General features: G+C 39.8%; 1 protein-coding gene across 13 annotated transcripts in view; it reads left to right on the top strand.

Moving 5' to 3' along the window:
* The window catches only part of PPHLN1 (periphilin 1), a 182884-nt gene that overhangs the window by 63427 nt on the left and 104069 nt on the right, over nucleotides 1–15388 (top strand). For 8 of the 13 annotated variants that reach the window (XM_043494552.1, XM_043494565.1, XM_043494561.1 and 5 more), the window contains 2 exons: nucleotides 2090–2343; nucleotides 11427–11509. In XM_043494552.1, the coding sequence (XP_043350487.1) occupies nucleotides 2090–2343; nucleotides 11427–11509 (337 nt within the window). The remainder of the gene's footprint in view (nucleotides 1–2089; nucleotides 2344–11426; nucleotides 11510–15388) is intronic. The other 5 variants (XM_043494581.1, XM_038372119.2, XM_043494611.1 and 2 more) reach the window with 1 other exon arrangement.

Raw genomic sequence — 15388 nt, 5'->3', positions numbered from 1 at the left:
TACAGTAACTGTACGCTAGAGGGCTCTCTTTCTTTTCTCCAGCAGTGGAAGATGGGTTATTACTATGCTGTGCTAAACCAGAACATTGGTTCGCCACTGATCTTCATGAGTCATGCAATTAAAGTGTAGATCTAAAACAAGAGGGAGAGGAGGAAAACAATAAAATAGGCTGCATGCATTCAGCTTACTTTAAATGTTAAAAAAAAATGTTTTCTTTTATTACATGGGAATAGACTGCTCACTGAAGGTCAGAGAAGATTAATTTCTGACGGACATTCCTAGTCTAGATTTAGTTGGTGTTTGTTTCCACTCTTGTTAACTTTATGATGTTCTGCATGATTGATTGTTTTTATTTTTGAACTTTCACTTATATATTTTAGTAGAACTTGTACATAACCATTGTGCTTTGTTTGAACTCCAGAATATAATAATCTATTCCTGGCTATTGGCAAGCTTTGGTTTATTATAATTAGGGCTGCAGTTTTGTCATGTTACAGAAAAAGTCAGAGGTACCATAATTTTTCTATTTGTCCGTAACTTCCGCAGGAAGGCTCTAGGTGGGTTGCTGGCCTCGTTTGGATGGGAGGCTCTGGGAGGGAGCAGTGGGCTGCTGGTGAGTGAGCTCATCCTGCACTCACTCTGCAACAGTTGCTCCTGTATCTCATGGGGATGGGCCTGGCTACCTTCTTTCAGGCATTGTGATCTGGGACACAGAATTACCGAACCACTCACTCAAATCTGGCCCTCACGTTGCCTCCCCCATATTGTGACGGAGGGGTGACAGAGTCAAGCCTGAGCAAGTGGCATTGGGACCTCATGTGCCAGGTTGCGACACCTGGAGCAGGGAGCCAGGGCAGCCACTGCTGCCCGTGTCCAAGGTGAGTGTGGGACAAGCTCACTCAACCTCCAGGCCCAGCCCCAGGGTACACAGGAGCTGCCAATGCCACGGTGAATGTGGGGCAGGCTCACTCTCTAGCCCACACCTCCACCCCTAATGGTCTCCTCCCCTCAATGGGCTGGGAGTAGGGTTGTGGTCCTGGGGCAAAGTGTGCTGTTCCAGGTGGTGGATGACCCCCTTATTTGTCAGGGCATTTTTAAATCAAAATCACGGAACAGGCACTAAACCCATGACTTATAGTAAAATTACCATGAGTGCTCCGTGATTTTTGATTAAAAAATGTCATGTCAGATTTGCAGCCCTAATTATAATTTTGCAGTTATTACAGCTTGAAATCAGAATTATTGTATACAGTATCATTTATGTTCATGGCACTTTACAAACAAAATGACAAGTACTCCAAAGAAGTTAAATATTAAGGGTCAGATCCTTAGCTAGTGTAAATCATCATACTCCATTGAGGTCAGTAAAGCTATGCTGATTTACACCAGCTGTTGATCTAGCTGTTGACTTTAATGGGTGTAGGATCAAAGCCTAAATGAGACTTAATACAACAAGGGACAACAATAAACAAAAGGGCGGGCCAGAGCTGTGCATTAGTGAGGGTTACAACAGTGAAAGATTGTGAGCAGTACTTACATATACATCTTACTGATGCCTCTTTTGGTTTGTTTTTGTTTTTAATTAATTTCATATTAAAACTTGGATAGTGTCCAAAAAGAGAGTGGAATGACTGTGCAGGAGAAAAAAATGTAAAATGCCAAAGGTCCAGTTGCATTTTGTGTGAATATCTGCTTCCCCCTTCAGCTATATACTACTTTACTAATAGATCTTTAGTAGTTTGCATAAATTACCAACTAGTATAAGGGAGGTGGAGGATCTGATGAGGAGGCATTGGAAAAGGTTCTAAAATCCGTTGAACTGAATGAAAACCTGAAGAAATCTCCTTAAGTTTTGTGTATGATTAACGATTTTTATTTGACCAATTTAAGTTGTTCCAAGAATTACTTAGTACGTAATGATACTGGAGGTCTTAGATTTACTGTGTAGAGAATGACTGACCTATTTCTACTTACTACAGAGATAGAAAGTTGCTCTTTTGTTACAAGTTATGCACTTCTAGATTTCTGTAATTTCTGTTAACAGAGCAAGGAGAAATGATTAATTATATCTTTTCTGCTACCTTCAAAGGGACATCAGAGATGGCCTCAGAAGAAAAAGCTTCTATCCTTCCCATTATTTGAGAGAGAGATCCCCTCATAAGAGGGACTCTCCTTTCTTCAGAGAATCGCCTGTGAGCCGAAGGGATTCTCCACACAGCAGATCCGGCTCCAGTGTCAGCAGCAGGAGCTACTCCCCTGAAAGAAGCAAAGCCTATTCTTTCCACCAGTCCCAGCATAGCAGAAGTATGTCATCTTTACATAAAAGAAATATTTCTCAGCAAGGTAATGCTGGATTAATGATGAAAACTGATTAGTGAGGTGAAATTGATTTTCATTATATAAGATCTTTCTCTTTATATAATGAAGACATTAGACTTTTTGTTCTGATTTATGTTTTGCCTGCCTTATTAAATGTTTCAGGGAGCTCTTTATTCCTTTATGAATATATGTAAAGGTCTCTTGAGAGAGCTTGCAGGTGTTTTTCAACAGCCTCTTTAGGCTGACTGCAGTTCCATCAGCTGCATGACTTTTCTGTGTACAGAAGTTTTTCCTTTAGTACCAAATTCTTCTGTTTCTTTCTCCCTTTGCTGCTGTGATGGATCCCTTTACAGGCAGCTTTGCCATGAGCAAGTAGGTGAGGGCTTTTCTTTCCACAACTGAGAAGAAAAGGAAATTTTCTGGCGGGGAAGCCGAATAAAAAGTAAAGATCCTTACATTTTCAAGAACATAATATTTCATAGAATTGTACTAACAATGCATATTGGTTCTTTTAGCAATTTAACCTTCTCACTCTAATTCTCTCAAATCTTGCAACCCTCAAATCAATGCAAAATCTTTGTCTAAAGCCAGGCAATCCAATGTATGGCCTGGATTTCAAAGGGTTGAATGGTTTCAGAGTAGCAGCCGTGTTAGTCTGTATTCACAAAAAGAAAAGGAGTACTTGTGGCACCTTAGAGACTAACAAATGTATTTGAGCATAAGCTTTCGTGAGCTACAGCTCACTACATCAGATGCATTCGGTGGAAAATATATTGGGGAGATTTATATACACACACACAGAGAACATGAAACAATGGGTTTTATCATACACACTGTAAGGAGAGTGATCACTTAAGATGAGCCATCACCAGCAGCGGGGGGGGGGAGGAGGAAAACCTTTCATGGTGGCAAGCAAGGTGGGCCATTTCCAGCAGTTAACAAGAACGTCTAGGAACAGTGGGGGGTGGGGTGGGGGAGAGAAATAACATGGGGAAATCGTTTTACTTTGTGTAATGACTCATTTTTCCCAGAAAGATGATCCATGTCTGTTTTTAAAAAGTATCCAAAACCTCCATATATGAAAAACATGCAAACAAAAGTGGAAGTATGTTTTCTTTCCCATTTAGGTGCTTATTGTGCAGATTAGGTGGATTTATAGATTTCTTTTCATACTCTTTAGAAATACTAATGAAATTGTGTAAAATCTGTTGTCCACTTTGGCAGCAGTGTTCTTTTTGTTTCTTCTAATTTTAAATCCATATTTACTTGTTGTTATATGACATTTACCCTGGATTTTCCAGGATGCCCATACCAGGCAGTTATATCACCTTTCACCCCAAAACATCCCAAAGCATTTAACTAACTGTGCATAAACACAGAGGAGTTTCTTCACTCACTACTGAAATACAGACTACCTCTCAGGCTTTTTAACAATTGCAGCAGGGCTACACAAAAGTTTAGAACAGAAAGTAAAGAATATGACACCCTCCTGAAACTGCAATAGGGATTTAGGTAAACAGAATGTAATTATCAGGGACAGGAGGAGATTGTCTAAAACTTGGGGAATGTTGTGGGGATTGGGAATTTTCTACAGTTAAGCAGATTTTTTGGCACTTCTGCAGCATCTTTACATAGCCACTCATATATTGAAGTCTAATGGAAAAACCTGCTGTCTGGGCTAATAGAAAATTGCACATTTTGAGAGAGATGTTCCCAATTTGCAGGGGGTTTTGTACTTTTTTTGTAATACGTTGTGTTAGTCACTAACTGCATGTTTGTTCAGAGATGTCAGGTTGGATGATGTAGTGTTATTGTCTCTTTAAAAACACACTGCAGATGTAATCTGGCAAAGAGCTTCACAAAGCAGCAGCTATATTAGTCAGTGGGATATCCACACTTATATCTGGGCTGTCTTTTACTCCAGAGTTAAATGATGTCTTTTCTATCTCCATTAAACTGTTTTTAAGAAAGCAACTTTGCTTGCACCATGGTACTTTTTCTTAAAAATGTCTTGCACTCTGAAAATTGGTAGTTCTGAAAGTGTTTGTTTTGATGACCGAGTTAAAATAGTTTACTTACAGAGTAGAGAGGGCTTCAGTTGTGTTTGTTAGAATAGTGTTTGAATATAATTTGACAGGAAATCTTTGCTTTCAAGAACATGTAAGAAAAAGCCCATCCTGTTACCTTTATTGTATTTTGAAATATTTAAAGAACCAAAACCTGACAGGGTCTGCAGATAGGCATCTACAAAAAAAAAAAAAGGCCAATCAACAGCAGGAATATGAGGCTTTCCCCATTCTTGCTCCCCATAAAGTTGAAGCTGTTCCAAAGTGCTTCTATGACATGAGCCAGGGTGCATGGTCCACATGTTTGTTCAATATGTATATACCTGGCAATGACCTTTGAATGCCGGTCTTACCCACTCAATCCTAGAAACCTGGTCTGGAACATGAATGTCTTCCTATAAATGGTTTTGGGGGGAATGTCCTGTGCTAGTCCTCCATCTCCAGCTATACTGATGCAAATTGGGGATACAAAAAATACACATTTCCTGCATATTGTTGTAAATGACAGGGCCACTTGATTTGAAAACTCTTTATAGATAATTCTGTTGAAATGCGATTGTATAGCTGTTAGTTGGAGTTAGGTGAGTTAAAGGGGTTTCTGACCTTTTTACTTTTAATGAATTATATTACAGGCATACATTTGTTTTTCTGTCTAAGTAGCTTTTCAATGTAATACTTCACACGATGTTAGTTGTTTTGTTCTTTTAATTTACTATGAAGATTTCATCATTTTTGTTTCAGAGTAGCAGCCGTGTTAGTCTGTATTCGCAAAAAGAAAAGGAGTACTTGTGGCACCTTAGAGACTAACAAATTTATTAGAGCATAAGCTTTCGTGAGCTACAGCTCACTTCATCGGATGCATTTGGTGGAAAAAACAGAGGAGAGATTTATATACACACACACAGAGAACATGAAACAATGGGTTTATCATACACACTGTAAGGAGAGTGATCACTTAAGATAAGCCATCACCAACAGCAGGGGGGGGAAGGAGGAAAACCTTTCATGGTGACAAGCAGGTAGGCTAATTCCAGCAGTTAACAAGAATATCAGAGGAACAGTGGGGGGTGGGGTGGGGGGGAGAAATACCATGGGGAAATAGTTTTACTTTGTGTAATGACTCATCCATTCCCAGTCTCTATTCAAGCCTAAGTTAATTGTATCCAGTTTGCAAATTAATTCCAATTCAGCAGTCTCTCCTTGGAGTGTGTTTTTGAAGCTTTTTTGTTGAAGTATAGCCACTCTTAGGTCTGTGATCTAAGTGAGTGGAGCAGAAAACTGAATGGCGCAAAGATGGAAATGTAGAGGGTGTTTGGCGTAGGGCCATCAATAGGGAATTAGGATAGTACTATGGTGGGAGAGGATGGAGAGAAATAGAATGCTTTTCCTCTCCCAGGTATTAGGAGAAAAATAGAATGGCAGCTCCTTCATCTTAGAGGAGGATAGGAGACAGTAAGTGGAGTCCCCTCGAAGACATTGGAGAAATGCTCACATTTGTCTATGCATTTTAAGGTTGAATTTTGAACCTGTAATGCTCCCTTTCACATTCAGGGTGGTAGCTTTCCGAAAGCCTCAAAAATCAGAAGGCAGGTATTTTGAAAAAGTGATTTATTGTTTTTCTAGCATCCCCTTTACCAAATGTTCCTATCCAGTTTCACTGAACACCCAGCTTATGGTGTTCAGAGGGTGTAATGTGGTGAAGGGGATGTGCAGATGGAAAGATTCAGGAGTCATTTGGTGAGTTTACGGGCGGGTAATTTCGTAAAGGGGTGCTGGAAGGCTGCCATCCCTGCTGCAGAATTAAAGTTTTGGTGTAGGATGCATAGTAGTTACGGTGGTAGTAAAGCGTGTGCTTGTGGGTGATGGTGGCGCAATAAAGATAAGCCATCCAGCAATGTATAAACTTTTCATTTCTTTGCTTTTTCAGTTTTGTTAAGTATGCCATGTATAGCAACTTTAACTTTTCACAACTAAGTTTTTGTTGTGCATTCATTTGATTAGCTTGAATGTTTTCAATAAAGGTAGTCCATAGTAGATTCCACCACCATTGGAAAGATTTACTTTCCCTGTGTACTGTCTTTACCTATATTAGATTGAACCAAGGCTTACGGTGCAGGTTTACTCTGAAAATTTTCATCTATTGGTGGCATTCTAGGATTCCGTTGTTTGTTTCTATCATGTTGTCATGCCAGATATGCTCAGTTTACAAGTAAAAACATGTTCTCTTTTAATGGGCAGTTCCACAGATTTGACATAACAGCTAAAAGCCAAATCATATTTTTTCCTTCTGGAGTGCCATCATCAGTTAAAAGGTTCTGTAGGCCAGATGAAGCCCTCAGTGACACATGCAGCAACCTTGCCTATGTTAAGGTTGACACAGGTGTAACTGTTTGGCCCTGTAACTGAGAGTACACACTACTTCTGATCATGCACGAGAAGGAATAGAATCCAGTGCGTAGTTTCACTTTTTGATGTGTTCACCCAGCTCACAGGAATAACAAGAAATAAAAATGTATTTATGTAGCTGAAGTGAGCAGATATGACATGCTGGCAGCTGAATATTAAGGTGTTGTTTTTCACAAGGTCACTTTTCAGAGCAGAACTGTATTTTGGACTCTGTTGGTAAACAGCCACGTCTTGCTTCACTCTGCATTGAAAGTTCAGCTATTCCTGGACCTCCCGTTCCTCATTAGTTTTCACTCGATGTGTTGCACCACATTTTTGTCTGCCAGGTGTGGATGCAGGAAAGAGGTTGCTTCAGCATCTGAAGCCAACAGTGCTCTTTGTGGCAGGTACAGTGACAGTACATCAGATGATGGGCTAAGCGCAGTACCTCCATAACACACCTTAAAGGAAGCATCTTTCATATAAATGAATAATAATTGTGCTTGTAAGTTATTCATTTCTCCTCACTGAAACACCTTGGATGCTGTTAACAAATTTTAAATATACAATAAACAGAACCCATCCTAAGAGAGTTATAGTTCAATCAAGATATAAATAAAATTCAGACAGTTCTTGAAGCACCATAGCAGTATATGAAATAGCCAAAATACAGAGCATTTGTTGTTGGGAATATCAATTCAAGACATCAGCTTTATATGATTACAAAATTTTAGTAGTTATTTGCAAGTTGTGCATATTAAGCTTTGGTGGTGGTGGGGTTTGTGTGTGAAAGATTTAAAATTGCCGAGGTTTTCTTCGGAAAATTCAATTTTATAGTAGCTTTACAGCCCATGATGATGATGTTTAGTAAATCCATGTTGTTATCATGTCTGCTTATATTGTGGACTTTGGGGTATGTGTATATTTAACTAATATACCATAATGTCTTTTTGCAGATGTTTTGCTCTCTGAGTTATCAAGAGTTTTACAGCACTTGCTATGGTTGGGATCACTACAATTCCTAAATTTAATTTTTGTTAGCTCTCTAGTTATCTGAATTATTTACAAGTTTCGTACCACTGTGGGGATCTCTTCCACTTGATTCTCCAAAACTCAGTTTGACTTCAGAATTTGTCACGCTAGGTGGCTTTATTTGGTGTATAGCACTGCTATGCCCAAGCTGGCCAGGCTCAAATGCAGTGGGTGGATGCAGGGTACATCACAAATCCAAAGTTACACAGCAAAACTTTTCCTTGTATACTTCCTCCTATTTGTTTTATATTTAAAATTTGTTCAACAGCTTTCAGGGTGCTTCAGTGGGGAAAAATGAATGACTATTACGCACAATTATTATTCATTATTATTACTAGCTTCTGTATTACTATAACTATACAGTGCATCATGTGCTTAATGATTGGCTTGATTACTTTTCAGAATGCTCTCTCCATGTGGTGTTCATGTATAACCATATCTCTACATTCCAGTTTTACTCTTGCCATTGTCCCTTGTACCAGAGTGTTCCTACTTATCTTCGCTACACTGACTCTAGCCTAATGTTTGTTATACCCTTATTTACAACCTAATTTTCCATTCACTTTCTCAGTTGTGCCTACTGAGAAATGAGGTCTGTTTTACGTCCAGTTACTTGTGTCAAGTTAGACCTAAAACCACTATCATTTATGAGGTTAATACAGTATATAGTCCTTCTAATATGTTACATATTTCCATAATTGAATTACAAAGTTGTTGCATCTGTTTGTTAATATTGTGTGTATTTGCCTTTGGATTTCTGCTTTTATTTCTGAAGACCTGCCAAATGCTTTAGAATCTGTGTATTTCTTGAATTACTTCTGCCCACTAGTGTCATATGAGTCTAGAAGCTGGGGCTTTAAGAAAAAACAAATATAATGAAACTGGCAATAAAATGTTGAGAAATTCACAATAAAATCAAAATAAATCAAAGTTGGCAACACAGTCTTTGATTAAGCTGAGGGTCTTCTTTCTTCTCTTGCTTTACTGTCAGCTACTCTTGGCTCGTACAATATCTCCAAGGTATCCCTGCGGCTAACACCGCCTCTTGTCCCTTCCCTGGCTGGGGCAACAACTCCAGAATCTCCTTAGTTACTGTGGTTCATCTTCCTTTCCCCGACTTCATCTACAGTGAGAGAAATCGAATGACTATATGGGGCTCAGCTGAATTGTCCATCAGCGGGGCTGTAACATACTTGAACAGCACTGTTCAGAGATGTATTTTACTTTATCTTTTTACCTTTAATTGTTTAGGGCTCGTCTGTCCTTTTCAGGGTAACATTAAAACTGCCCTCCTGGTCTTTAATTTCTCATGCACCTGTTCAAGACCACCTCCTCCCTCCTGCACTTCCTTCTCCTTCCATTCACCTACTGCTTGCCTCCTTTCAATTTGGTCCACAGACTCGCCATTTGGTGTGAGAACAGTTTCCTTTGCTATATCTGTCTTTATTAGCTGTTTTACGACTCATCCTCATTGACTCTCCAGCTCTTTCATTCTAACTTACATAATTTTTCTGCCTGGTCCCTCAATAATATATATATTTTTGGAACCATTGTGAAATCTGTAAAACATTTTTGATTCATTAACATGAAAGATATTATATCAAATAAAGTTGTTAACATTCTGGGTGGTCTAAAGGGCCAGCTAGTTGTGTGCTCTGAATGCCTCTGGAAGCAGATAATTAAAAGCATGTTTGATTTCTGTATATAAATATAATAAAACATAAATTTGTCATTTAGACCTGGGAGAGTCATGGCCAAATACAGAAAGAAAAGACTTGTGATGCATTATGACAAGAACTAGAAGGATCTAAATCTTTATCAAAGATGTAGTTTGGATAGCTTTCTAGTCAGCAATGGCTAGATGTGACTGCCTTGTATTTCAAATATGAGCAACCCCTCCCTCAAATGAGGGACTAAACAAACGTGGGGTGAGGGGAGCTTATTGTGAGGTGGGGGATTGTTTATTATTTTAGCACTGGTGATGTGTTCTGCAAAGAAACTCTGCCTTGAGGAGCTTGGTAGGTAAAATGTCATGGTCTTCACTTGTAATGTCCATAATTTACAGTAATAGACTGCACCAGTGTGGTCTCCCCACCCCCGGAAGGCTCTCCATGTGGGTGGGCAGCTATACTCACATTGCCCTGTTCACTTTAATGGGTCTACACATGGGTAAAGGGGGCCTCTCCACCTGGAGAGCTTACGGGATCAGGGCCTTTCTGTGGAACAAAGTTAAATAAATGTATAAAAAATTACTTGCTGCAATTAGGTATAGTTGAGGGGTACAGTAGGCTTATTGTTTTGACATAAGAAAAGCAATAAAGTAGTTACATTAGCAAAAAGAGGTGATGGCCATTGTCGTGAGAGTAAGATAGTACAGACAAGATAAACAGTTTCTGCTGTGTGGCCAAGTATGGAGAGTATCTTGAAGGGTTATACTGAAAGATCAGATAAAATATGAAACTGCTAAAGCAACTGCTTTTTGTATCTTGTTGCAGTTGGGGAGCAGCTGTCACTTGCTTGTTTGGTCTTCCTTTTTCCTCACCCAGTTAGGTTGATGTTAAATTCTATCCTTTGTAGCCAGAGTATCCTGAAAATCTGTGGAGAGAGAAAAGGGGCAACTCATAAATGTTTCTTTTTTTAACATTCCAGATCTATTTAAAATATATATTTATTTACATTTCAATTTCTTAATTCTTTCAGATATTGGTATTTAAAAATCCACAGTGGTGGGTGCATTCTTAATTTACATCATCTTGCAACATACAAAGTAAATAGCTCACTAGAAATGACTCATTTTGCTACATAGCATTACTTGGGTGCTTCAGTTACAAACGTATTTAGTTGTCATTAGTTTTGTTAAAGTAATTCATATCTGGGTTTTTAAAAATATTTAATACATTAAGGTTACTTTCAATTGATTTCTCTTTCTAATTAAATATATGCCAAGTATTAGTCTATGCTTTTGCCAAGTATTCTGCTGCTGCAGGCTTCTCATAACGGACATTTGGCAAGATTATTGATGACTGCATTTTGAACAGTAGCTGCTAGTTCTTCCTGTTTTAATTTTGCTGACATGAACATTGAGAAGAAAGACCCTGGTGCTACAAAGGGATCCCCACCTGTCATTGGGACTTTTTGGGTTTATTGCTTTGCTGGATTTCCTATTATACTGCTAACCCTACCCTTGTGAATACCCAGTTTCCCAAGCTTTGGTTTTGGTCCTATGATTGGTGACTGACCACGATGTTTAACACTGAAAAGACGTAGAATTTCTCATTTTGCTTCTTACAGGAATATAGAACAATATCCAACAATCTCAAACTGAAATATTCTTCCAGTTAAATAATGGAAATAAGAAAAATAGTCTTTCTAAATGTCAGCCTTATAAAAAGCTATTATTCATCTTCTTAGCCAGAGACAATTTTATTTTTGATAAGCAAGTAGAATATCATTAGATTATCATCATCAAAGGATGAGGAGATAACCTAGTGCATAGGCTGGTAAATTTTCATTAGGTTTGCAAGGCGCTCACTCTCCTGTGTGTGTGTGTGTGTGTGTGTGTGTGGAGAGAGAGAGAGAGAGAGAGAGTGAGTACACAACTTCTAACTATTTTTTTTTTTATAGGTAAAGAGAGACCTTCTGCTCAGTCACTGAAAACGTCAAGAGATGCATCCCCATCAGGTTCCACAGCAGTAACCTCTTCAAAGGTGAACTATGTTTCCGTTGTTTTTGTTCTTGTTTTTAATAGTGGTACTTCCCATGAGAGGATCCAAGTTAAATTCAGATTCCAGCTTCTTGTTTGACAGTCAGTGGCAATGTGTTTCGCCACTAAGCAAGATGAGTGTTTTATTATATTCCATAGCTTCCCCTGGAGTAAGGAGAAATGTGGACATGCGTGAACAGGATCTTAAAGAAAATGGCATCCTCCTCAGGTAGTGCAGTGTACCAACATAGGTTCTGAGGTCACTTTTTAGACAAACAATTAAGAAAACTTTCCCTTGAAATACTGAAAACCATGGAAATCCTGAGCGAAAGACTAACTAGTGTTTTTGAAAAAGGTGTGAAAGGCGGAAACAATTAATTGAAAGGACTGATCAGAGTTCTTCAGTGCTCTGTCATTCCGAGTACTTCACACTTATGCAGTTCTTCATGATTTTCAAACTGGTGTGCTAACGTTAACTAATTCTCAACACCCCTCCGGGATATGTGAGTGATAGGCAACGTCTATGCTACACAGCTTTTAGTGACAGGACTGTCAGTACAGCCATGCCGCTAAAAGTCGCGCAGCATAGCCGCTGTTTGTTGGCTCTCCTGCCAACAAAAATCTTTTACCTCCAACAAGCGACGTTTGCATTGTTGGCAGGAGAGCGCTTTTGCTGACAACACACTGTTCACACTGGCACTTGTCATGGCAAAACTTTTGTCTTTCGTGGGGGGGCTTTAACACCTATGAAGGACAAACATTTTTTTGTTCAATTGCCAGGGTAGACATAGCCTTAGTCTCGTAACTTTATAGATGTGGAAACTGAGATACAGACTTTTTGGCACCCAAAATTTGCATAGGTTTAGCTAAAATCAGGTTTTTTTCATTTGTTTTATGGACACACTAATTGGTTTAAATCTTGTATAAATTTAGCTTGATGCAGTTACAAACAGTTAAATGCAAAATTCTGTTAAAAGTTAAAATTGTGGTATAAAACAACAAATGGAAAATAATTCAAAAGCTAAGTCTTTTACTTCATTGGAGGCTAATATGAAGGGGCAATGAGTCCAGGAGAGCTGGCTGTATTTTAAAGAAGCCTTATTGAGGGCGCAGGAACAAACCATCCCAAAGTGCAGAAAGAATAGCAAATATGGCAGGCAACCAGCTTGGCTTAACAGTGAAATCTTTGGTGAGCTTAAACTCTAAAAGGAATTTACAAGAAGTGGAAACTTGGACAGATGACTAGGGAGGAGTATAAAAATATTGCTAGAGCGTGCAGGGGTGTAATCAGGAAGGCCAAGGCACAATTGGAGTTGCAACTCGCAGCAGATGTGAAAGGTAACAAGAAGTATTCTACAGGTGTTAACAACAAGAAGGTAGTCAGGGAAAGTGTGGGACCCCTACTAAATGGGGGAGGCAACCTAGTGACAGATGATATAGATGGAAATAGCTGAAGTACTCAATGCTTTTATTGCCTTGGTCTTCACAGTCAAGGGCAGCTCCCAGACTGCTGCACTGGGCCACACAGCATGGGGAGTAGGTGAGCAGCCCTCAGTGGTGAAAGAACAGGTTAAGAACTATTTAAAAAAGCTGGACATGTACAAGTCCATGGGTCCAGATCTAATGCATCCAAGGGTGCTGAGGGAGTTGGCTGATATGATTGCAGAGCCGTTGGCCATTATCTTTGAAAATTCGGAGCGATCGGGGGAGGTCCCAGATATTGGAAAAAGGCAAATATAGTGCCCATATTTTAAAAAGGGAAAAAAGAGAACCCAAGGAACTGCGGACCGGTCAGCCCATTTCATTCCCCGGCAAAATCATGGAGCAGGTCCTCAAGAAATCCATTTTGAAGCACTTGGAGGAGAGGAAGGTGATCAAGAACAGTCAACATGGATTCACCAAGGGCAAGTCATGCCTGACCAACCTGGTTGCCTTCTATGATGAGGTAACTGGCTTTGTGGATATGGGGAAAGCGATGGAAGTGATATATCTTGAATTTAGCAAAGCTTTTGATGTGGTCTCCCACAGTATTCTTGCCAGCAAGTTAAAAAAGTATGGATTGGATGAATGGTGGATAGAATAAGGTGGATAGAAAGCTGGCTAGATTGTCGGGCTCAACGGGTAGTTAGCAGATGACACTAAGCTGGGGGGAGAGGTAGATATGTTGGAGGGTAGAGATAGGGTCCAGAGTGACCTAGATAAATTGGAGGATTGGGCCAAAAGAAATCTGATGAGGTTCAACAAGGAGAAGTACAGAGTTCGGCACTTAAGAAGGAAGACTCCCATGCACCGCTACAGGCTGGGGACCGACTGGTTAAGCAGTAGTTCTGCAGAAAAGAACCTAGGGATTACATTGGACGAGAAGCTGGATATGAGTCAGCAGTGTGCCCTGGTTGCCAAGAAGGCCAATGGCATATTCGGCTGTATTAGTAAGAGCATTGCCAGCAGATCGAGAGAAGTGATTATTCCACTCTATTCGGCACTGGTGAAGCCACACTTGGAGTATTGCATCCAGTTTTGGTCCCCCCCACTACAGAGCGGATGTGGACAAATTGGAGAGAGTCCAGCGGAGGGCAATGAAAATGATTAGGGGGCTGGGGCACATGACTTATGAGGAGCTGCTGAGGGAACTGGGATTATTTAGTCTGCAGAAGAGAAGAGTGAGGGGGGATTTGATAGCAGTTCTCAATTACCTGAAGAGTGTTCCAAAGAGGATGGAGCTAGGCTGTTCTCAGTGGTGGCAGATGACAGAACAAGAAGTAATGGTCTCAAGTTGCAGTGAGGGAGGTCTAGGTTGGATATTAGGAAACACTATTTCACTGGGAGGGTGGTGAAGCACTGGAATGGGTTATCTAGGGAGGTGGTGGAACCTCCATCCTTAGAGGTTTTTAAGGCCCGGCTTGACACAGCCTTGGCTGGGATGATTTAGTTGGTGTTGGTCCTGCTTTGATCAGGGGATTGGACTAGATGACCTCCTGAGGTCTCTTCTAACCCTAATATTCTATAATTATCTGATTAGTTGGGACTGTGGAATAGGGCATTGTTTACATCTGCTTTTGCCTTCCTCTTATAACAAGTCTAGCGGAATTAGGCTGTGAAATCTATTTATGTAACCAAACTTGTTTTTTTTTTTTTTTTTAAATTATGCAGCCTGTTGGAGAAATGACTTTGGAGCTTTATTTTGCTTACTGAAAAAAAAGTTTGGCAATATGCACAGCTCTTGAATTAGAACTTCTTATAAGAACTTCGAAGATTTGTGCTTTACATTGTTTTCTAATTATAAAATAGTGTCTATCTCCTGTTTTTATTATCAAACTTGACTTATGTTGGGAAAGTATCAATTAAATGGCAATTCGCACTGAGGTCTTTTCTACATGCGGAACATTATTTGGACAGTTAAGGTTGTTCAATTAAAGATGATTAGTCAATATGTATAAGTTATAGCATATTAAACCCTGTGCGGATGCTTTCATTCCGAAGGAAAGTGGTTTTAAATTTAGTTCACTGTAACTTAATGCTCCTTGGATCTTTTTACTTTTGTGTTATACTTAGTATACTGGAGATTTCTTTATATCTACATTTATTGACTTATAATTAAGGCTACAATTTTGTCCTGGATATTTTTAGTAAAAATCGTGGACAGGTCACCGGCAAGAAACAAAAAAATCACGGAAGCTGTGACCTGTCCCTGCGTTTACTAAAAACATTGCTGACAAAATGGAGAGAGAGGAGGGACCGGCACTCTGCAGGGGTGCAGGGACTGGCTGCTTGTGGCAGCTGAACATGCAAGGGGGGGCCCTGCCAGCGGTGGCAGCTGGGGAGCTCGGGGTCCCCGCTCACGCTGGCAGCAAGTCAGTTGCAGGGGTCCCCTATGAAGGCTAGG

The sequence above is a fragment of the Dermochelys coriacea genome, chromosome 1, assembly GCF_009764565.3.
Source record: "Dermochelys coriacea isolate rDerCor1 chromosome 1, rDerCor1.pri.v4, whole genome shotgun sequence".
In the NCBI taxonomy this organism is placed as follows: Eukaryota; Metazoa; Chordata; order Testudines; family Dermochelyidae; genus Dermochelys; species Dermochelys coriacea.
Note: the sequence above shows the minus strand (reverse complement) of the source record. Positions and strands in the feature narration are given on the sequence as shown.